Source organism: Schistocerca serialis, chromosome 10, assembly GCF_023864345.2.
Source record: "Schistocerca serialis cubense isolate TAMUIC-IGC-003099 chromosome 10, iqSchSeri2.2, whole genome shotgun sequence".
Lineage (NCBI taxonomy): Eukaryota > Metazoa > Arthropoda > Insecta > Orthoptera > Acrididae > Schistocerca > Schistocerca serialis.
In genome coordinates this window covers 198677330-198702522 of record NC_064647.1, presented here as the reverse complement: position 1 = coordinate 198702522, position 25193 = coordinate 198677330, and the positions used below count along the sequence as shown (strand labels likewise).

At 44.9% G+C, this 25193-nt stretch overlaps 1 protein-coding gene across 1 annotated transcript in view; it reads left to right on the top strand.

The window, feature by feature from the left end:
• LOC126424683 (uncharacterized) overlaps nt 1–24853 on the top strand; it is a 223591-nt gene extending 198738 nt beyond the window's left edge. Inside the window, exon 6 of the mRNA XM_050087410.1 lies at nt 24743–24853. Coding sequence (XP_049943367.1) covers nt 24743–24853 — 111 coding nt within the window. The remainder of the gene's footprint in view (nt 1–24742) is intronic.
• Nucleotides 24854–25193: the final 340 nt, after the last annotated feature.

Here is a 25193-nt window from a genome sequence, read left to right as displayed (position 1 = left end):
GTGCAGGTGGTGGCTCACGACGGAACTAATGGCGTGTGCCGCTTTTGATCGGTTTCGGGTGCCTATCTGAATCGGTAATGGCTGCTAGTCTTACTTGCGAGATGCAGGCAGATTTCATCATCTGTAGGATCATCGACAGGACCGACTGCGGACCTTTTATGCTGAGCCGTCTGAATCAGAGGCTCAGATGGCTCTGCGACCGTGTAGGTCGCAGATTCCTCGACTTGCGCCATATCGTGATGTATTACCACGTCCTGCCTAACACGTTAGGGGTCCGCTATACGCAGAAGGTGGCTACACGGGACTGGGAGGCTTTTTAGGTTAGACGTCTCGGGATACTACATAAATGGCTTTAGTCTAAAGGTGAGCGGGGCAAACACAGGACTAGGGCAGATTAGCAACAATCGGTATTGTACTTATAAACTGTCGTAGCCTCTTTGGGAAAGAGCTAGAGTTCCAAGCGCTAATTCAAACAATAGAAAACACTAAAGCACAAATTCTTAGGTGTCGGAAGCTGACTGGAGTCGGAGATAAGTTGAGGCGAAATTTTTGCAAAGGACCTAACGGTGTTCAGAAAGGACAGGTTAAACACAGTTCCTTGTGGAATGTTAGTTGCTGTTAGTAGTCTATCTTGTAGTGAAGTTGAGGTACCGTGTAGACAGTTCCTGTGAGTTAGCACGAGTAGGGATTATACTTGACAGCAGGAATAAATTAATAATTTAACCGACAGGAAGAAGATGCTGTGATATGCAAATGATTAGTTTTTCACAGCATTCACATAAGTGGCGCCCGTGGCGACACCTGCAACGTGCTGACATGACGAAAGCTTCCAACTGATTTCTCATACACAAACAGCAGTTTACCGGCGTTGCCTGGTGAAACGTTGTTGTGATGCCTGGTGTAAGGAGGAGAAATGCGTACCATCACGTTTCCGACATTGATGAAGGTCGGGTTCTAACCTATCGCGACAATGCGGTTTATCGTATCGCGACATTGCTGCTCGCGTTGGTCGAGATCCAATGACTGTCAGCAGAATATGGAATTGGTGGGTTCAGGAGGGTAATACGGAACGCCGTGCTGGATCCCAACGGCCTCGTATCACTAGCAGTCGAGATGACAGGCATCTTATCCGCATGGCTGTAACGGATCGTGCAGCCACGTCTCGATCCCTGAGTCAACAGATGGGGACGTTTGCAAGACAATAACCATCTGCAAGAACAGTTCGACGACGTTTGCAGCAGCATGGACTATCAGCTCGGAGACCGTGCCTGCGGTTACTCTTGACGCTGCATCACAGACAGGAGCGCCTGCGATGGTGCACTCAACGACGAACCTGGTTGCACGAATGGCAAAACGTCATTTTTTCGGATGAATCCAGGTTTTGTTTACAGCATCATGATGGTCGCATACGTGTTTGGCGACATCGCGGTGAACGCACATTTGAAGCGTGTATTCGTCATCGCCATACTGGCGTTTCACCCGACGTGATGGTATGGGGTGCCATTGGTTACACGTCTCGGTCACCTCTCGTTCGCATTGACGTCACTTCGAACAGTGGACGTTACATTTTAGATGTGTTCCGACCCGTGGCTCTATCCTTCATTAGATCCCTGTGAAACCCTACATTTTAGCAGGATAATGCACGACCGCATGTTGTAGGTCCTGTACGGGCCTTTCTGGATTCAGAAAATATTCGATTCCTGCCCTGGCCAGCACATTCTCCAGATCTCTCACCAATGAAAACGTCTGGTCAATGGTGGCCGAGCAGCTGTCTCGTCACAATACGCAAGTCACTACTCTTGATGAACTGTGGTATCGTGCTGAAGCTGCTTGGGCAGCTGTACCTGTACACTCGATCCGAGCTCTGTTTGACTCAATGCCCAGGCGTATCAAGGCCGTTATTATGGCCAGAGGTGGTTGTTCTGGGTACTGATTTCTCAGGATCTATGAACCCAAATTGCGTGAAACTGTAATCACATGTGAGTTCTAGTATAATATATTTGTCCAATGAATACCCATTTATCATCTGCATTTCTTCTTGGTGTAGCAATTTTAATGGTCAGAGCCGGCCGAAGTGGCCGAGCGGTTAAAGGCGCTACAGTCTGGAACCGCACGACCGCTACGGTCGCAGGTTCGAATCCTGCCTCGGGCATGGATGTGTGTGATGTCCTTAGGTTAGTTAGGTTTAAGTAGTTCTAAGTTCTAGGGGACTTATGACCACAGCAGTTGAGTCCCATAGTGCTCATAGCCATTAATGGTCAGTAGTGTATAAGTTAAACTCTAGCCTAAGTAGTCGAAGAATTAATATTATCAACATCTATACTGATTTCTCAGGATCTATGAACCCAAATTGCATGAAAATGTAATCACATGTGAGTTCTAGTATAATATATTTGTCCAATGAATACCCGTTTATCATCTGCATTTGTTCTTGGCGTAGCAATTTTAATGGCCAGTAGTGTACATTAGCAATTTAGGAGACAATCTGAGCAGTCATCTCAGATTGTTTACAGAGTCATTTACCGTCTAGTAGCGTCACCATAAGATCAAAAACAATTGTGAAACATATGTGTGGGGTCTGTTCCTTTGGATATGTCCGAAAGAACAGACATCTTCGATCCTGCAGCCATAAATGATTATGATCCAAAGGAAACGACGACATTAGCTGCTAGTTGGGGAAAGGTGAAAATTTGACCGGGTATCGAATCTTTATGTTTCCCTTTCTCACTATCAGTTGCTTTGACCGTGTCGGCCATCTGAACACGCTTCCTCACCCACTTACATTTCTAACATACCCACACACTAGTGACCTAATGCCCCTGCACATTATCATAGTTTATGATGACGTTGACTGATTCCCGTAAAATGTCGAGCGTGTCTGTGCATCAGTACTGTAGAGATCATTGTGCCGTCTCGCCCTAGTTATATGTATGTGTGTGTTTGTTTTTTCGCACATATCACGGATATGATACGTCAGCTGTGGTGGCAATCGTTAAAGCAAAGGCGTTTTGCGTTGCGTGAACTCTCCAACTTTCTCCTCCGAATGCGAAAATATCACGGATACCTGACAATGGAAACGTTTGCAATCAAGCAAGTAACAGAGTGTGGTTTCTGCTCTCTTGAGACAGCAGACGTGTGTGCAAGTTGCGTTTGCGTGAACGCGTGTGTGTGTGTGTGTGTGTGTGTGTGTGTGTGTGTGTGTGTGTGTCTACTGCTGACGAAGGCCTTAATGGCCGAAAGCTATAATTGTGTGAATCTTTTTGTTGTGCCTATCGCGAGTCAGCATCTCCGCTGTGGTGAGTAGCAACTTTCCTTCTCTGGTATTGTTACATTCCATCCTGAATTTTCCATTGTTTGAAACTGGAGATTAAAGTAGTTACAGTTTTGGACTACAGCCGCGCGGAGTGGCAGCGCGGTTTAAGGGACTGCGAGGCCCCTCCCACCGGAGGTTCGAGTCCTCCTTCGGGCATCGGTGTGTGTGTTGTTCTTAGCATAACTTAGTTTACTTTACCAGAATGAGATTTTCACTTTGCAGCGGAGTGTGCGCTGATATGAAGCTTCATGGCAGATTAAAACTGAGTGCCGGACCGAGACTCGAACTCGGAACCTTTGCCTTTCGTGGGCAAGTGCTCTACCAACTGAGCTACCCCAAGCACTACTCACAGCTTCAATTCTGCCATACATCGTCTCCTTAGGCAAAGGTCCGGAGTTCGAGTCTCGGTCCGGCACACCGTTTTAATCTGCCACGAAGCTTCATAGTTTAAGTTAGTTTAAGTACTGTGTAAGTCTAGATACCGACGACCAGCTTGGTCCCTTAGAAATACATATTTGAACGTTTTTGGAATACAAGTTTAATGAACCGAAACTGCACTGTGGAAATAGAAATGCGTTTGGAATGTTAAGTGGAAGGATCAGTTGCAGACGAGGTAAGCATTTGGCTTCGCCCTTTTTTTTTTGTGTGTGTGTGTAGAAAATTGAAAATTTAAGTGTATCTTCAAAACAATTTTACGTCTAGTCCAGTTCTATTCAAGGTTTGATCGTGGGGTCACATCGGTATGCACAAACGGTCACAGATTTGTTTGACAGGTGGGACACTGTTGCAGATATTTGCATAAAGACACCAAATATCTCACGAAAGTATACCTTGAAAATTAAATTCCAAGAATCAGTTTTCGTCGCACCGTCTACGAAAATCTGTCGCCGTTTTATTCTACTTAAGCGCTCTGACGTAGTTATTATTCTAAATAAATGGATATTGACGTAAAACTATATTTATCGCCAACTGGAGAACCTGGTCCTGTCTGAATAGACGGTAAGTTTTGGTTTCCTTATCTGCTTCCATGTAAATAACAGCGTTTCTCGGAGGATCGTCTTCTACGTGAAGAAGATAGATGTGAGAAGTTAAACACAGAAACTGCGACGTGTTTGTTACAGTTAAACAGAAGTTTGGTAGTGAGTTGTTCCTGGAATTCTGCTGGGAACACCCGCTGATATTTCCACCGCTCCAGTGGGATCCTTAACTGCTTCAGATCTCGCTGTGTAGAAGTCTACGTAACTGACACCGGGACGCATTAAAGACTACGTGTGTGTGCGTGTGTGTTTTATTTGAACATTCAAAACTGCAACTCAGACGTTCCCTGCGGTGTTTAAATTGAAAGTCGTCGTTCAATTACGATCCTTTTCGCGTTAAAAGTTCATCTCCTACTGAAAAAAGGTAAAGATGGTAATAAATAAATTATATTTTTTGAGCTTATTTAGTTTTGAATACATTTTGCACATTAAATGCGTACACATTGTAACCTCCCCCTGTCACTAATCGGTAAATGCGATAATATGACCGTGATCGCGTATACCTAATGAATTTTATTTTGGGTGAGGCTATCGTTTGCGCAGAAATTTGACCGGTCAGTGATGGGTAGCGTACAACAAGTCTGTCTAAAGAACAATCTACTTTACTGCACTTTCAACTTATTTGGGTTTTGTTTAATACTTAAACAGTGCCATCACTCACATAAACACGAAAAGAAAGGGGTACTACATCACTCAAAGAGACCACAGCAAAAGTAATACCTATCCGTTTGGCTGTACATGGCAACAGAAGGTTTACAAATGTTTCCGACCACACTTGCCGTTAGGAAATAATATAAAAAAAGAAAGCATTTGTTTTATCTCGTTAAAAATTACATACGATGATTTGGAAAAACGTATTTAAAATCGTTATTAAAAAGTAAATGTCTGACTCATTTGTTAAAATAATTTACGTATCCTCAGATTAACGTTTACTTACGTGAATTAGATTACTGGACATGGCAAGCTACGAACTTTGAGTAGATCGTAATTACTACGAACATTTACCGGATAAAATAAGTGACTGTTGACTTTCAATAGGCTGACTACGCCAAAATACGAACTATGCCGATACACAATAGGATTATTACAATAGAAACAGATATGAAATATGTAAACTTAATTTTTTTGTTAATTGCCAGAATAACTTTAATTTTAGTTACATTGCTTTAGTTTGTCTTCAACCAGTTAGCAAAGATACCTTTGCCTCTAAATGTTATCAAACAACACTGATAACTTATTGAGGCCTTACTTTCAACCACCTTTTTAGAAAACAAGCAAAACTCCAATGATAGTCTTTTAATACATTTCTTTCAGCCATTTAAACGACAGCCTGAAGCGCTACCTATCCTTAAGATTCTATGCCATTCACGGGGAAAGCAAGCTTCATTGAAGATGGGGGCAGATACATAAATTAATACACCTTGCAGTTCAGTGCGAAAGAGGTAGTTAACATTCATTAGTACTTTTTTTTTTTACTTCACAGGCGACCTCTTCCTCTTCTTCCGCCTCAGACCAGTCAGCAAACTGGTTAACGCATGTATTCGACAGAGAGTAACCGATCAGCTTACTAAAATTCTTACAAGAATATCACGTGAGTTACTGAAAACTGATCGGTATGAAATACGTCAATGTCGCTTTAGTTTCATTTACAGAAATATGGCACGAGAGAACGCAATTGGTGTTCGGTCGTTTGCTATCCAACAATTCGTTTCAAACCTCTCTAGTTTTAAGCGTGAAATAAAGTTCTAGAAACAACAGAAATATTATATACAGAAAAAGGACTCGTTAGGTGAGAGAATTGAAATAAGACACGGCAGTATAGATGTTGATATTATTAATTCTTCGACTACTTAGGCTAGAGTTTAACTTATACACTACTGACCATTAATGGCTATGAGCACTATGGGACTCAACTGCTGTGGTCATAAGTCCCCTAGAACTTAGAACTACTTAAACCTAACTAACCTAAGGACATCACACACATCCATGCCCGAGGCAGGATTCGAAACTGCGACCGTAGCGGTCGTGCGGTTCCAGACTGTAGCGCCTTTAACCGCTCGGCCACTTCGGCCGGCTCTGACCATTAAAATTGCTACACCAAGAAGAAATGCAGATGATAAATGGGTATTCATTGGACAAATATATTATACTAGAACTCACATGTGATTACAGTTTCACGCAATTTGGGTGCATAGATCCTGAGAAATCAGTACCCAGAACAACCACCTCTGGCCATAATAACGGCCTTGATACGCCTGGGCATTGAGTCAAACAGAGCTCGGATCGAGTGTACAGGTACAGCTGCCCAAGCAGCTTCAGCACGATACCACAGTTCATCAAGAGTAGTGACTTGCGTATTGTGACGAGACAGCTGCTCGGCCACCATTGACCAGACGTTTTCAATTGGTGAGAGGAGAATGTGCTGGCCAGGGCAGCAGTCGAACATTTTCTGTATCTAGAAAGGCCCGTACAGGACACTGCAACATGCGGTCGTGCATTATCCTGCTCAAAGGTATGGTTTCGCAGGAATCGAATGAAGGGTAGAGGCACGGGTTGTAACTCATCTGAAATGTAACGTCCACTGTTCAAAGTGCCGTCAATGTGAAAAAGAGGTGACCGAGACGTGTAACCAATGGCATGCCATACCATCACGCCGGGTGATACGCCAGTATGGCGATGACGAATACACGCTTCCAATGTGGGTTCACCGCGATGTCGCCAAACACGGATGCGACCATCATGATGCTGTAAACAGAACCTGGATTCATCCGAAAAAATGACGTTTTGCCATTCGTGCACCCAGGTAACCGCAGCCACGGTCTCCGAGCTGATAGTACATGCTGCTGCAAACGTCGTCGAACTGTTCTTGCAGATGGTTATTGTCTTGCAAACGTCCCCATCTGTTGACTCAGGGATCGAGACGTGGCTGCACGATCCGTTACAGCCATGCGGATAAGGTGCCTGTCATCTCGACTGCTAGTGATAAGAGGTCGTTGGGATCCAGCACGGCGTTCCGTATTACCCTCCTGAACCCACCGATCCCATATTCTGCTAACAGTCATTGGATCTCGACCACCGCGAGCAGCAATGTCGCAATACGATAAACCGCAATCGCGATAGGCTACAATCCGACCTTTATCAAAGTCGGAAACGTGATGGTACGCATTTCTCCTCCTTACACGAGGCATCACAACAACGTTTTACCAGGCAACGCCGGTCAACTGCTGTTTGTGTATGAGAAATCGGTTGGAAACTTTCCTCATGTCAGCACGCTGTAGGTGTCGCCACGGGCGCCAATCTTACGTGAAAGCTCTGAAAAGCTAATCATTTGCATATCACAGCATCTTCTTCCTGTCGGTTAAATTTCGCGTCTGTAGCACGTCATATTCGTGGTGTAGCAATTTTAATGGCCAATAGTGCATTAATCCTTCAAAACTCTGGCATCTCTCTCCCCACATCAACCACTGCTGGCGGCTCACCTACTGCGCAACGCTACGCGCAGTTCACATCCAACTGCCCAACACTACTGAAGCGAATATTCCAACAATGAGACCATCAGCCACAGACTGCACACAGCGCAGTCAGCGATTTTCGTACGTGGCGTTACCGACATAAAAACGTAAACAGCCTATTTACACTCTCAGCACCTATTTTCTTTTGTATCTGTACGTCCATCTTTTCAGTGATGGCTGCGGGACTCGGCTGTTCGATACAGGATGTCAAATGAAACACCTGTCAGCCGTCTAGTTTACAAACTTATTTTATTTGGCTACCAGCTTCGGCGCCATCTTCAGGCCCCTGACCGACGTGTAGAAAGATTCCACCCCGGTTCTGGTCAACACAGGGACCAGTCAGCAGAGGATGGTTGAAGTGATCGCTATAGCAAGCAGAAATCTACTAATACCAGTAATGTTGGCCCTGTTTTGACCAGAACCGAGGTGAAGTCTTCCTACACGTCGGTCAGGGGCTTGAAGATGACGCAGTAAATCGCCGGAACTGGTAGCTAAATAAATAACCTTCAACATCCCAGCGCGTCATCAATCGTTGGTTAATGTATTAAAAAACCCTCCTCGATTGCGAGAAAAGCACCTAGTGTTAAGTGTTAACCCAGGTTTCGGCGTAGATAACTACACCTTCCTCAGAACAACAATAAAACCCACAAGTGCCTAAGAAGACCTTTGTCAGTGATTGGGGCGTTTACTCAGAGTCGCCTATTCTACTTATAATAGCTTACATAGGAATTTAATTCACTCCTTGCAGAGTAGGCGCGATAAACTTTCCCAATCAGGAGCGTATAAAATTACATGCGGGGATTGTCCAAAATTTTACATCGGGCAAACGGGGCGAGCTCAGGGTCTCAGGTATAAAGAGCATATTCCTTCTAGAAGCGGTGACGGTACTAAGGGGTGTACTTATGCGGAACACCTTGTGCAATCGGCTCATGCGACGAGCCCTCCAGTTAATACCCAGTTACTTCATGCCGAGGTTAAGGGCTTAAAACTGGATGTTTTGGAAGAAATGCTGATGTTTAAGCATCTGCAACATGTTAAAGACAATATCCTCAATGACCAGCTCCTATTAAGAAACAGAAAATTTTTTGAAGGTTTCGCGCCTTTGCTATGTTCTTCATACTTGTAAATCTGATGACCTGGGGATCATCACATGCGCGAGCTGATTGGCGAGCGCGGTTGGTCAAGCTGTCCATCTTTTTTTCTTTTTTTCCTTATTTTCCTTTTACTATGAAGGTGATTTTAGCCCGTTGAACACCTCACGTTTTATCCCTATATCTTTATTACCACGACGTCTTTAGATTACGCCCCTCAGCCCCCCTCCCCCCTCCCTCAGCCTAACTACTGGCTTTAGGTATAGTTTTTAAGAGTTCCTCCTGTTGTCATAGGTAGCTCCATATATAAGTTTCTTTACTAGCAAATTTTATTATTTTGAGCTTTTCCTCATTACAGAGGCTTATCTCCAACATAATAATTTACTTGGAAATTACAATACAAAACGTTCTTAAACTATATTTTCAAAATATTCCTCCAGGTGTTTCGATGTTGTGTGTCCTCTTCCTCTGTACCCATTCTCCTCATTGTGTGCTGTACATTTTGGAGCCAGGTGGTCATAGGTCGTCCTCTTCTTCTTCTCCGCTCCAGTTCCCACCCCAGTATCAATTTTGGTATTCTGGTTTTCTCCATTCGTCGTACATGCCCGTACCACTGTAATTTCTTCCTATCCATTACGTCATATATTCTTTCTTTTATTTCCATTCTCCTTATTATTTCGGTGTTCCTTATCTTTTCTTTTCTGGAGATTCATGCCGATCTACTCCAGAAGCTCATATCTAGAGCTTGTAATTTTTTAATGTGCTTCATGTTAATTGCCCAGGTCTCCGTTCCATACAGAACCACACTCTCTAATATGGATTTGTATATTAATTTTTTAGTTCTGCTCATTACATTCCTGCTCCATAAGACTGAGTTAAGCATCCCAATGACCCTCCGTCCGCTACTAATTCTTTTATTGATTTCTGTCTCTGATTTTCCCTCGATTTCTAAAATGGATCCCAAATAACAAAGAGAGTTTATTTTTTTTATTTTCTTTTCTTCAATGTATAGCTCATCTGAATCATTAGTCAAGTGTTCTGTTTTTTGGTAATTAATCTTCAAACCCCAAGTTTTGTATGCTACTGCTAGTTGATTGCACATATAGTTAGCATCCTCACCATCCTGTGCTACGACTACTTGATCACCAGCAAACAATAAATCATGTAGGTAAACTCCATTTCTTATTTCTAATCCCATACTATTACATTTACAAGACCATGTTCTAAGGCTAATATCTATATAGATTTTAAACAATGATGGTGACATGGGACAGCCCTGTAAAAGGCCTTCGCTTGTTCTAAATTTCTGTGAAAGTTTATTACCAACTTTCACTTGGCAAATGTTGTCTTTATACATCTGTTGTATTATTTTAATCAAGGAAGGGTTTATGTTTGCCATATGTAGCGCTCTCCAAAGTAATCCCATATTTTTTGATTTTTCCCTATGTTTCTCCAAAATCTGTCGTAATGTGAAAATATGGTCTACACACGATCTCCCAGCCGTGAATCCACATTGTTCTTCTTGGGTTCTAAAATTTTTTTCCAGTTTGTTTTTAATCACTTTCGCGAAAATTCTCATTAATGTGTTTGTAACACAAATTCCTCGATAGTTTGAACAAATTTTGCGATCCCCCTTTCTTAAATATTGTATTAATGTAACCTAGCTTCATCTCGTTGGGTACTGAATCTCCATGTATCATTTTGTTGAAGAGCTGTGTTATCAGTTTCATAATTTTGTCACCACCATATTTCAGACACTCCATATTGATATTGCCTTGTCTCGTTGATTTACCATTCTTTCCTGTTCTCAACGGCTGAAACACTTCACTTTCTAAAATCTGGATCTCATCATCTTCATGTCCTTTTTTCTTCCACTGTTCCTTTTTCTAGATATTCTTCTCTGTCCTCATTTAATAATTTTTGGAAATACTCTTCCCATTCGTTTTGTGTTATCAGTTGGAGATTAGTTTTGCTTTTTGTATCCTGTCGAAGCCATTTTAATACTGATGTAAGTAGGCTGTTTAGGTTTTTATATTGTTAACGCCACGTAGCGCTCTGTATGAAAATCACTGGCTGTGTTGTGTGCAGTCTGTGGCTGGGTGTCATTGTTGAAATATTCGCTATTGTAGTGTTGGGCAGTTGGATGTGAACAGCGCGTAGCGTTGCGCAGTTGGAGGTGAGCCGCCAGCAGTGGTGGATGTGGGGGGAGAGATGGCGGAGTTTTGAGAGCGGATGATCTGGACGTGTGTCCATCAGAGACAGTAAATTTGTAAGACTGGATGTCATGAACTGATACATATATAATGACTTTTGAACACTATTAAGGTAAATAGATGGTTTGTTCGCTATCAAAATCTTTCATTTGCCAACTATGCCTACCAGTAGTTAGTGCCTTCAGTAGTTAGAATCTTTTATTTAGCTGGCAGTATTGGCGCTCGCTGTATTACAGTAGTTCGAGTAACAAAGATTTTTGTGAGGTAAGTGATTTGTGAAACGTATAGGTTAATTTAGTCAGGGCCATTCTTTTGTAGGGATTAGTGAAAATCAGACTGCATTGCACTAAAAATATTGTGTGTCAGTTTAGTGTTGATCAGAATAGGTAAAGAGCGCAATGTCTGAGTACGTTCAGTTCTGCTCAGCTGTTTGAAAATGAAATAATGTAAGAGGTTTATCAGCACAGTCATTCATAAATTTTTATAAGGGGATGTTTCACTGACCATGCTTCTTTTGCTCTCCCAAATCCTAATTTGCTATTCACTTTGGCACATGTGCTTTCCCATGCTTCATTTTTTGCCATCCTTATTTTTTTCATGACTTCATTCTTCTTTTCCTTGTATATTGATCTTGTTTCTTCTGATTTATCATTGAAACACTGAATGAACGCATTTCGTTTTTCTCTAACGAGGACCTCTAATTCCTCTGACCTCCACTCGTCTGTGCGGTTGTGGTTGCTTTCTTTTTTACCCAACACCTCTGTTGCTATGATTTTCAGATTAGTTTTTATACAGACATATATTTCCTCTGTACTTCGTTCAAATGATTCAAGCAGTTTCCTTTCCATCCTGGCCGTTTCTTTTTCGTTTATAAATGTATAGCTATGGTGTTCTTTTAATCATTGACAAAGGTCTTCATAGGCACTTGTGGGTTTTATTGTTGTTATGAAGAAGGTGTAGTTATCTACGCCGAAACCTGGGTTAACACCTAACACTAGGTGCTTTTTTCGCAATCGAGGCGGGTTTTTAGTTTTTTAATAAACCAAATAAATAAGATTGGGAACCAGACGGCTGAAAGGTGTTTCATTTGTTATTGAAGTCTGAGGGGGGGAGAGGGGGGGGATGTGTCTCATAGGTGTTGCACACCAGATGGAAGAGTTTTTGATTCGGCAGTCCCAGCTGTTTCTTACGAAACGCTGGCCGCGCGCCGTGGCCACTTGCAGCATTGTGATTGCCGTTTCGCGAGTCGCTGCAGTCGTTCCCTCGGAGTTTTTCGTGCGGCGTCGCGAGGAGAACGGAGTGGAGTGGCAGGCAGGATGAGCGCGCGTGGGAGTGCCAGTTGGAGTGGGCCGGCGACGAGGCGAGTGCGTCACAGCCGCCTCCTGGCCGCTGCTCGGCGGCCGACCCCTGGCCGACAGTGCAGTCACGGTCAGCCGGGACTACCGAAGCGTCCAGCCTGTCGCATTCACGCTGTGGTCACAAAACCTCACGAGGTACCTCCCCGTACAGTGTAGGACCTCCTTTTGGCCGGAGTGGTGTAGCAACTCGACGCGGCATCGACCAGCCGGTCTGCCGAGTGCTGTTGGCAAGCGGGGTGCACTCAGCCCTTGTGAGGCAAACTGAGGAGCTACTTGATTCAGAAGTAGCGGCTCCGGTCTCGGAAACTGACATACGGCCGGCAGAGCGGAGTGCTGACCACATCCCCGTCCATATCCGCATCCAATGACGCCTGTGGGATGAGGATGACACGGCGGCCACTCTACATCTACATCCATACTCCGCAAGCTACCTGACGGTGTGTGGCGGAGGGTACCTTGAGTACCTCTATCGGTTCTCCCTTCTATTCCAGTCTCGTACTGTTCGTGGAAAGAAGGATTGTCAGTATGCCTCTGTGTGAGCTCTAATCTCTCTGATTTTGTCCTCAAGATATATTCGCGAGATATTCGCAGGAGGGAGCAATATACTACTTGATTCCTCTCGGTGAAGGTATGTTCTCGAAACTCCAACAAAAGCCCGTACCGAGCTACTGAGCGTCTCTCCTCCAGAGACTTCCACTGGAGTTTATCTATCATCTCCGTAACTCTTTCGCGATTACTAAATCATGCTGTAACGAAGCACGCTGCTCTCCGTTGGATCTTCTCTATGTCTTCTATCAACCATATCTGGTGCGGATCCCACACTGCTGAGCAGTATTCAAGCAGTGGGTGAACGAGCGTACTGTAACCTACTTCCTTTGTTTCCGAATTGCATTTCCTTAGGATTCTTCCAATGAATCTCAGTCTGGCATCTGCTTTACCGACGATCAACTTTATATGATCATTCCATTTTAAACCACTCCTAAAGCGTGCTCTCAGATAATTTATGGAATTAACTGCTTCCAGTTGCTGACCTGCTATATTGTAGCTAAATGATAATGGATCTTACTTTCTATGTATTCGCAGCACATTACACTTGTCTACATTGAGATTCAATTGCCATTCCCTGCACCATGCGTCAATTCGCTGCAGATCCTCCTGCATTTCAGTACAATTTTCCATTGTTACAACCTCTCGATATACCACAGCATCATCCGCAAAAAGCCTCAATGAACTTCCGATATCATCCACAAGGTCATTTATGTATATTGCGAATAGCAACGGTCCTACGACACTCCCCTGCGGCACATCTGAAATCACTCTTACTTCGGAAGACTTCTCTCCATTGAGAATGACATGGTGCGTTCTGTTATGTAGGAACTCTTCAATCCAGTCACACAATCGCTCTGATAGTGCATATGCTCTTAGTTTGTTCATTAAACGACTGTGGGGAACTGTATCGAACGCCTTGCGGAAGTCAAGAAACACGGCATCTACCTGCGAACCCATGTCTATGGGCCTCTGAGTCTCGTGGACCAATAGCGCGAGTTTGGTTTCACACGATCGTCTTTTTCGAAACCCATGCTCATTCCTACAGAGTAGATTTCTAGTCTCTAGAAAAGCCATTATACTCGAACATAATACGTGTTCCAAAATTCTACAACTGATCGACGTTAGAGATATAGGTCTGTAGTTCTGCACATCTGTTCGACGTCCCTTCTTGACAACGGGGATGACCTGTGCCCATTTCCAATCCTTTGGAACGCTACGCTCTTCTAGAGGCCTACGGTACACCGCTGCAAGAAGGGGGGCAAGTTCCTGCGCGTACTCTGTGTAAAATCGAACTGGTATCCCATCAGGTCCAGCGGCCTTTCCGCTTTTGAGCGATTTTATTTGTTTCTCTGTCCCTCTGTCGTCTATTTCGATACATGAAATTATAACACGATAGTAGAAATAGGTAAAATGAAATATAAGAAACATATTCAGGCGACAAGTCGTAAGTTTAAATAAAGAAAATCAACAATGGCACACTGGAATTTGCTTAATTTTTTAGCTCTTTCAGGAGCTCCTTGACAGGTTAGAAGGAGTGAGCCATGAGGAAATTCTCCAGTTTAGACTTAAATGCGTTTGGGCTACTGCTAAGATTTTTGAGTTCTTGTGGTAGCTTATTGAAAATGGATGCAGCAGAATACTGCACTCCTTTCTGTACAAGAGTCAAGGAAGTGCATTCCACATGCAGATTTGATTTCTGCCTAGTATTATCTGAGCGAAAGCTGCTAACTCTTGGGAATAAGCTAATATTGGTAACAACAAGCGACATTAAAGAAAATATATACTGTGAGGGCAATGTCAGAATTCCCAGACTATTGAATAGGGGTCGACAAGAGGTTCTCAAACTTACACCACATATAGCTCGAACAGCCCGTTTTTGAGCCAAATATACTCTTTTTGAATCAGAGGAATTACCCCAACAAATAATACCATACGACATAAGCGTATGAAAATATGCGAAGTAGACTACTTTTCGTGTTGAACTGTCACTTATTTCAGATACTGTTCTAATGGTAAATAAAGCAGCATTTAGTTTCTGAACAAGATCCTGAACATGGGCTTTCCACAACAGCTTACTATCTATCCGAACGCCTAGGAACTTGAACTGTTCCGTCTCGCTTCTAATATGCCCATTCTGTCTGATCAAAATATCGGTTCTTGTTGAATTGTGAGTTAGAAACTATAAAAACTGAGTCTTACTGTTATTTGGCATCAAATCATTTTCCACAAGCCACGAACTTATTTCATGAACTACATTATTTGATACTGTTTCAGTATTACACGCAAGATCCTTCACTACCAAGCTGGTGTCGTCAGCAAACAGAAATATTTTTGAATCACCTGTAATACTAGAAGGTATATCATTTATATAAATAAGAAACAGCAGTGGCCCCAGCACCGACCCTTGGGGAACGCCCCACTTAAGTGCCCCATTGGGACTGAACATCACTACAACTTTCAATATTGCGGAGAATTACCTTCTGCTTTCTGTTCTTAAAGTAAGAGGCCTGTTCTGATGGAGTTTAGTTCTTTGGGAACATGAAGTCGATGAATAGCTGCAAATGGTCCTCACGTATCCGAACAAAACCATTTCCACTCAACGATTGGTTCAGCGAGACCACAGGACCCAGTCCATTTCATGTAAACAGATCCCACACCATTATGCAACCGCCACCAGCTTGCACAGTGCCTCACTGACAACTTGAATCCACCGCTTCGTGGGGTCTGCACCACATTCCAACCCTACCATCAGGTATTACCAACTGAAATCGGGTCTCATCTGACAAGGCCACGATTTTGCAACTGATATGGTCACGAGCCCAGGAAAAGCGTTGCAGACGGTGTCGTGCTGTTAGCCGTTGGTTTCTGCGGTTATTCCAATGACACCTCTAAGCAAATATTGTGCTCTCGGTCGTTAAGTGAAGGTCGTCGGATACTGCGTTGTCCATGGTGAAAGGTAATGTCTGAAGTTTATGGCACACTGTTGACACTGTGGTTCTCGGAGTACTGAACACCCTAACGATTTCCGAAATGGAATATCCTGTGTGTCTAGCTCCAGTCAGCATTCCGCATTCAAAGTCTGATAATTCCAGTTGTGAGGCCATAATCACGTCGGACAGCTTCAATCACCTGAGTACAAATGGCACCTCTGCCAATACACTGCCCTTTTATACCGTCTGTTCGCGATGCTACCTGAGACGCCTTCTAAACCCTCTGGGCAGAACAGGTGCTTAGGATTGTGGAAAGGGCCAAATAAGGTGTCTGTGAGGTTCACTCAAAATTGTAATTTACTGTAATTTAATACACCTTTAAACCAAAACGGCACATAGCCGAATCACTAAAACTACGAGTTTCAAGAAGGCAATTATTTCACGGCTGAAGGCCTCCAAACAAGAAATCTTAAAGCAACAAGATAAATCTCAAGTGGTGAAAACATGCAGTTAAAATTTCACATAAAATAATTAACATGTATACATACACAGCGAGGCTGAGACCTCAAGGCAAGGGTGAATAGACAAACATTAAGAGGATGCAATACAAACGGCTGAAGGTCTACAATAAAATTTTCAAGATTTGAAAATAAATAACCATAACCTTTCAAAGGCAGAAGGCCGCATTTTTTTTTAAATAAGGATTTAAGTGGCTGAAGGCCCACAATTGATTTTCCAAAATGCAAAAATACATAAAATTCATAAAAGCAAGAACTATTTAAATCATTGGCTATGATAGATTATAAACAAACAATTAAACGCCAGTGAGAAGGACAATAAAGAAAACGGCACTCAGAAGCATACAGGGAGGTCGGTCTGCCCTCGTTCACTTAGGTGAGACAGGTGGTGAGCCCCACTTGATCCAGGGGACAGCCACGGAAGGACTGACAAAACGACTTGCTTGCCACCAATCGGTGCATGAGAACTCAAACACCAAAAGCTACTAATGTGATTATCCACAATGAAATATGTATCAGCTGTCAAAACTACACACCATGTTGGACAGCGACAACAGCTAAGTGAAGAACGCTGCCTGAAATTACGTTAGTGACCAGGGCAGGTAACCGGAACACTAATGGCCACAAGGCAGAAAATTCCGCTGGTGCACTCGAATTGTAGTCAACCAATAAAGTTAGTTGCACGACATGGCGGCTAAATTACAGCAATAGAATCACTCGGTGTTGCTCACAAGAAAACCACCTCAACAGCGAACCACCGAAACGAACCACACAACATGAATGGATGTGGCTTGGGTAGTTCAAACAACTTGCTAGTTCTGCAAGGTTCGCAGGAGAGATTCTGTAAAGTTTTTAAGGTAGGAGTCGAGGTATTGACAATTAAAGCTGTGAGAACGGGGCGTGATTCGTGCTTGAGTAGCTCAGTTGGTAGAGCACTTGTCCGCGAAAGGCAAAGGTCCCAAGTTCGAGCCTCGGTCCGGTACATAGTTTTAATCTGCCAGGAAGTTTCAACTACTCAACTTTGACGTCCTGGGTCGGTGAACCACGAAGCTCGTAGCGATCGGACAGTTCCACACACGCTCCGACACTGCGCACGGACCGCCAGCGGACCCAGCCGCCTGCAGCGCGCGAAGATAACTTCCCTGGTCCGTAGCAACCGACCGACTCACTGCAGAATGCCGAGAACATCTAAAATAGTCGTCAGTGGAAATAGCGTTAACTACACAGACAGCCTGACAAACGTACGAAGATCTGAATAATACACAACAGTAACGAAGCATGCACAAAGACAAACCGGGCCGATAGACGAGCGAAAACGCGTCATCCGGCATGACGACCGACCGACGACCCACCAAGACTGTGGCCCGGCTCAAGTGATGCGCGGTGGCAATGGTCGGGCGAGCCATGTCGACGCAGACCTCACAGCTCCAACCGACACCCCCGGGATAACAAGGCCGTCCAGCAGTGTTAGTGACGTCACACTAAGCGGCCCACAGCCGACGCAGCAGTCCACGGACACCTCCGTACAGACGCGCCTGATGCTAACCATCTTCTGTCCGTCATACAGAACGGAGCGAACTATAATTCGAACCAAAGACCAAATTATATATATTCTTGTAAACAGCATAAAGGTTCATAACGAAATACCGATTACATATACGGGCAGGAATAGGTTCTAGAACTCCTCTGAAAAGTGTTTATCTTCAGTACCAGAATGAACATCAAATTGTCAGGTTTTCTAAATAGAAAAGCACTTTGTTAGTAACAGACAGCAATAATGAGACTTGCAGTTGGTGATTTCTGCGTGGAAAAGGAAATAAGCTGCAGAGAGATTGAAAATGGTAAGTAAAGAGAGCCTCAGCCTTTTACTCACATTCTTACACGTAATGCACTTGGTTGTTTTTCATTTCCTTACGTTTCGTAACATTTTGAATATTGTTTCAAGAAGTGTATCTTCAATAGCAGAGTGAACTTCAAATTGTCAGGCTTTTCTTAAAGGAAAGAGCAGTCCCTTAGTATCACAGTGCAAGACAGAATCTTGTGTTCTGTGATGTCTATATTAAAAGGAGAATATTTGATATCTATCTTTTGTTCCTATTCTTTATTACTGGGGATACACTTGTAAAAATTCTTGGAAAGAGCTGTCACCACGAACATATGAGTCATGTGTTTTATGAGTTAAAGCGAACTCTTGTTACCTTATTGTAAACGAAGGTTGTAAGGGTTTTGCTATGTATGACAGCGTTTAAGATAATTTACTTTCAGTGTAATAGCTTGAAAATGTTAAGTCCTGCTGTCAGTTGGCATTTGTCACCACCTGTATGCGAGTTTTAAATCTAAATAGTGTTCTGACAATTATAAAATAGTTGCAAAGTTCCTCAATCGATTAAACTTATTCCTGCCCGTATATGTAATCGGTATTTCGTTATGAACCTTTATGCTGTTTACAAGAATATACACTCCTGGAAATTGAAATAAGAACACCGTGAATTCATTGTCCCAGGAAGGGGAAACTTTATTGACACATTCCTGGGGTCAGATACATCACATGATCACACTGACAGAACCACAGGCACATAGACACAGGCAACAGAGCATGCACAATGTCGGCACTAGTACAGTGTATATCCACCTTTCGCAGCAATGCAGGCTGCTATTCTCCCATGGAAACGATCGTAGAGATGCTGAATGTGGTCCTGTGAAACGGCTTGCCATGCCATTTCCACCTGGCGCCTCAGTTGGACCAGCGTTCGTGCTGGACGTGCAGACCGCGTGAGACGACGCTTCATCCAGTCCCAAACATGCTCAATGGGGGACAGATCCGGAGATCTTGCTGGCCAGGGTAGTTGACTTACACCTTCTAGAGCACGTTGGGTAGCACGGGATACATGCGGACGTGCATTGTCCTGTTGGAACAGCAAGTTCCCTTGCCGGTCTAGGAATGGTAGAACGATGGGTTCGATGACGGTTTGGATGTACCGTGCACTATTCAGTGTCCCCTCGACGATCACCAGTGGTGTACGGCCAGTGTAGGAGATCGCTCCCCACACCATGATGCCGGGTGTTGGCCCTGTGTGCCTCGGTCGTATGCAGTCCTGATTGTGGCGCTCACCTGCACGGCGCCAAACACGCATACGACCATCATTGGCACCAAGGCAGAAGCGACTCTCATCGCTGAAGACGACACGTCTCCATTCGTCCCTCCGTTCACGCCTGTCGCGACACCACTGGAGGCGGGCTGCACGATGTTGGGGCGTGAGCGGAAGACGGCCTAACGGTGTGCGGGACCGTAGCCCAGCTTCATGGAGACGGTTGTGAATGGTCCTCGCCGATACCCCAGGAGCAACAGTGTCCCTAATTTGCTGGGAAGTGGCGGTGCGGTCCCCTACGGCACTGCGTAGGATCCTACGGTCTTGGCGTGCATCCGTGCGTCGCTGCGGCCCGGCCCGAGGTCGACGGGCACGTGCACCTTCCGCCGACCACTGGCGATAACATCGATGTACTGTGGAGACCTCACGCCCCACGTGTTGAGCAATTCGGCGGTACGTCCACCCGGCCTCCCGCATGTCCACTATACGCCCTCGCTCAAAGTCCGTCAACTGCACATACGGTTCACGTCCACGCTGTCGCGGCATGCTACCAGTGTTAAAGACCGCGATGGAGCTCCGTATGCCACGGCAAACTGGCTGACACTGACGGCGGCGGTGCACAAATGCTGCGCAGCTAGTGCCATTCGACGGCCAACACCGCGGTTCCTGGTGTGTCCGCTGTGCCGTGCGTGTGATCATTGCTTGTACAGCCCTCTCGCAGTGTCCGGAGCAAGTATGGTGGGTCTGACACACCGGTGTCAATGTGTTCTTTTTTCCATTTCCAGAAGTGTATATAATTTGGTCTTTGGTTCGAATTATAGTTCGCTCCTTTCTGTACGACGGACAGAAGGTCGTTAGCATCAGCCGCGTCTGTACGGAGGTGTCCGTGGACTGCTGCGTCGGCTAGGGGCCGCTTAGTGTGACGTCACTAACACTGCTGGGCGGCCTTGTTTAAGGGGTGTCGCTCCAACCCCACTACACTAGTGCCGCAGTACAACTCCCCAACTGGCAGGTCCGGACTGCGCTCCAGACACGTTCCCACTTACACGCGGCCCGAACTCGTGACCCGAACTCGCGATTGAACTCGCTTACGACAGACAACGACTGGGAAGTAATAGCAGTCTAGCAAAGATACTACTAGAGGGGATATATCGATACGCGCTGCTAACGCCGTTCACGGCCAGGCAAAGCAGCAACCCAGTGACAGTAGTAATTTAAATTAACATAGTGAGGTGGGAGAACGTTAAAAACAGGGCGTAAAGTACATGGTGTCGGGAACACGAGCCACGCGCGGCTGACTACCGTCATCTGTATATGGGATATTCCTACCCCATGACTTGTCAATGTAGTGTAAGCCATCATGTATTGGTTTCTGGACTATCTTCTGGTTTTGTCGCCTGTCCGAGTACGCAACACTTACAGGGTGTTTCAAAAATGACCGGTATATTTGAAACGGCAATAAAAACTAAACGAGCAGCGATAGCAATACACCGTTTGTTGCAATATGCTTGGGACAACAGTACATTTTCAGGCGGACAAACTTTCGAAATTACAGTAGTTACAATTTTCAACAACAGATGGCGCTGCAAGTGATGTGAAAGATATAGAAGACAACGCAGTCTGTGGGTGCGCCATTCTGTACGTCGTCTTTCTGCTGCAAGCGTGTGCTGTTCACAACGTGCAAGTGTGCTGTAGACAACATGGTTTATTCCTTAGAACAGAGGATTTTTCTGGTGTTGGAATTCCACCGCCTAGAACACAGTGTTGTTGCCACAAGACGAAGTTTTCAACGGAGGTTTAATGTAACCAAAGGACCGAAAAGCGATACAACAAAGGATCTGTTTGAAAAATTTCAACGGACTGGGAACGTGACGGATGAACGTGCTCGAAAGGTAGGGCGACCGCATACGGCAACCACAGAGGGCAACGCGCAGCTAGTGCAGCAGGTGATCCGACAGCGGCCTCGGGTTTCCGTTCGCCGTGTTGCAGCTGCGGTCCAAATGACGCCAACGTCCACGTATCGTCTCATGCGCCAGAGTTTACACCTCTATCCATACAAAATTCAAATGCGGCAACCCCTCAGCGCCGCTACCATTGCTGCATGAGAGACATTCGCTAACGATATAGCGCACAGGATTGATGACGGCGATATGCATGTGGGCAGCATTTGGTTTACTGACGAAGCTTATTTTTACCTGGACGGCTTCGTCAATAAACAGAACTGGCGCATATGGGGAACCGAAAAGCCCCATGTTGCAGTCCCATCGTCCCTGCATCCTCAAAAAGTACTGGTCTGGGCCGCCATTTCTTCCAAAGGAATCATTGGCCCATTTTTCAGATCCGAAACGATTACTGCATCACGCTATCTGGACATTCTTCGTGAATTTGTGGCGGTACAAACTGCCTTAGACGACACTGCGAACACCTCGTGGTTTATGCAAGATGGTGCCCGGCCACATCGCACGGCCGACGTCTTTAATTTCCTGAATGAATATTTCGATGATCGTGTGATTGCTTTGGGCTATCCGAAACATACAGGAGGCGGCGTGGATTGGCCTCCCTATTCGCCAGACATGAACCCCTGTGACTTCTTTCTGTGGGGACACTTGAAAGACCAGGTGTACCGCCAGAATCCAGAAACAATTTAACAGCTGAAGCAGTACATCTCATCTGCATGTGAAGCCATTCCTCCAGACACGTTGTCAAAGGTTTCGGGTAATTTCATTCAGAGACTACGCCATATTATTGCTGCGCATGGTGGATATGTGGAAAATATCGTACTATAGAGTTTCCCAGACCGCAGCGCCATCTGTTGTTGAAAATTGTAACTACTGTAATTTCGAAAGTTTGTCCGCCTGAAAATGTACTGTTGTCCCAAGCATATTGCAACAAAAGGTGTACTTCTATCGCTGCTCGTTTAGTTTTTATTGCCGTTTCAAATATACCGGTCATTTTTGAAACACCCTGTATATAGAGCGTACTGTACGTCGTCTAAGCGCATTCAGGCCCAAACGTTGCAGAGAACCAGCGATCCGTAAAGGGTACCACTGCCCAGGCGGCACCATTGTCGTCAGTAGTTCCGCTTACACCTTGGTTCCGGAGAGCGAGTAGAGGATAAAGATAAGTTGTCGTGTTAGTGATGACCGGGAAGACAGACAGACAGAGGGAGGGGATAACAGCTGTAAGAGCGAGGTGTGCGGCAGCCGAACACACTGGGACAACAAGTGGAGTGTAGTGGAGTGTAGCGACGGCAGAGAGCGTGGAACGCACCACACATTACTGTAACGCGTCGGCTGGTCTATGGTCGCGGCTGAAGCGGCCGGCATCGCGATAAGGCACGATTATCGCCCACCAGGCACCAGCGCGAGGTGCAATAAACGCAGCGTGACCCAGCTTCATTATCGCGGCCGACAACACACACACACACACACACAAAGTGCAGGTACCGTCGACCCCTCCCCAGCAACGCAATACTGTACAGCTGCCTGGCGCACACACACAGGCGCACTGTCAACTAATAACACCTCACCTCCCGGAAGCACAGCCGGAACACGTCCACACGTCACCCGCATGTGACCCTGCTGTCCGTATCTCTCTGACGCCAGCTCAGGATACAGCAGGGATGGCGACAGGGTTACCGTATAAAGCCCTCGTCGGGACGCTCTGAGATCAGGGTGTAGAAATGAAGTGAAAAATATATTTAATATAATTACTTTTTATATAGAACAAATTATGAGGATGGGAGGTATTGGTATTAGCAACAGATCCGATTAAGCTGTTTTTCTTACCTCTTTATTCTGATCGGTCAACATTTTCGTTGCACAGCGTGCACAAATCTTGGAGTAGCCTTATTTTTCCAGTAATGGGCGTAACAATGCCTTTACCGACGGATACCTGGGGACACTCTTCTGCAGTTCAGCACTCTTCGTTTCGACAGGCTTTACGTCATGTGACGTCACTACAGTCGCTAGCGTCCGCCTCCCTCCGAGTTGCATCATCATTTATACCATCTATTGTCGAAGTGATACAAAACATGTGATCTTGCCTTCATATTCTACATTTATGTGTATAAATGGCTCCATACTGACCATTTACAAGATTTTTTAAATTTCTTTTTTAAAAATACGGATGTGAACTACACTACTGGCCACTAAAATTGCTACACCAAGAAGAAATGCAGACGATAAACGGATATTCACTGGACAAATATATTATACTAGAACTGACTTGTGATTACATTTTCACGCAGTTTGGGTACGTAGATCCTGACAAATCAGTACCGAGAACAACCACCTATGGCCGTAATAACGGCCTTGATACGCCTAGGCATTGAGTCAGAGCTTGGATGACGTGTAGGTACAGCTGCCCATGTCGCGATTCGATAAACCGCAATCGCGATAGGCAACTATCCGAACTTTATCAAAGTCGGAAACGTGATGGTACGCATTTACCCTCCTTAAATGAGGCATCACAACAACGTTTCACCGGGCAATGCAGGTCAACTGCTATTTGTGTATGAGAAATCGGTCAGAAACTTTCCTCATATCAGCACGTTGTAGGTGTCGCCACCGGCGCCAACCTTGTGTGAATGCTCTGAAAAGCTAATCATTTGCATATCACAGCATCTTCTTCCAGTCGGTTAAATTTCGCGTCTGTAGCACGTCATCTTCGTGGTGTAGCAATTCTAATGGCCAGTAGTGTACTTTGAAGACTACTACTTATCGTTTGTTCTGTTGCTTTGTGTATATCCAGACCGGTTACAATATTTGTGTCATCTATTAAAAGAACTAATTCTGGTTGTTGTAAAGTAGATGGAAAGTAATGTATATTTCCGATAGACAATAGCGGACCTAAGACTGAGCCTTGTGGAATGTCATACACTACGCCTCCTACTCGGATGAATCTCATCTGCTTACACTGAGTCATTAAATAAAACAGATATGCAGGTGGTGCGATACTTTTTACTAGTACTTTATACACACAGCTTGACACTCTTATAATGCTATGTTTCATTATGCTCCATTGCACATATATAAAATGCGTGTATTTTAGGACCCTCCGTGTTGCTCAAACACCGGTATGATGCGTGCGCAGTATGCAGTACGATGTGACTTCTTGCTCATGTGTTTCAGGTAAGGCGGCAGCCACTGTGCACATTCGGTACGGCGAACCACCTGCGAAGCTGGCGCGTCTGTGTGGACAAAGACGGCGGCGGCTCCACTGTAGTTGCTGATCCTCCTTAGCGGTACGTGCTAATTAAAATTCTGCCTCCTCTTGTGTGAGGGAGAGTAATTACCTGAATAATTCCGCTTTCGCAGCGGCCGGGATTAAGCGACTACACTGACCGTCCTGTTCGTCTTTTGTGCCCGGCTGCACCGCGTCTGAATTACAGTCTAATTTCCAGCTAGCAGAGTTCCACAGTCACACTGCCCACCCTTATAAATGCACGCTGCAGTCTTTTAGTATAATTTTCTCAGATAATACCTACGAAGAAGAAAAGGGCGCTACCCAAAGCGTAAAATTCAAACGAAATGGACTGTGATTCCATTTAAACGAGAGTGCGAGAAGTGAAGTGGGTTTTCT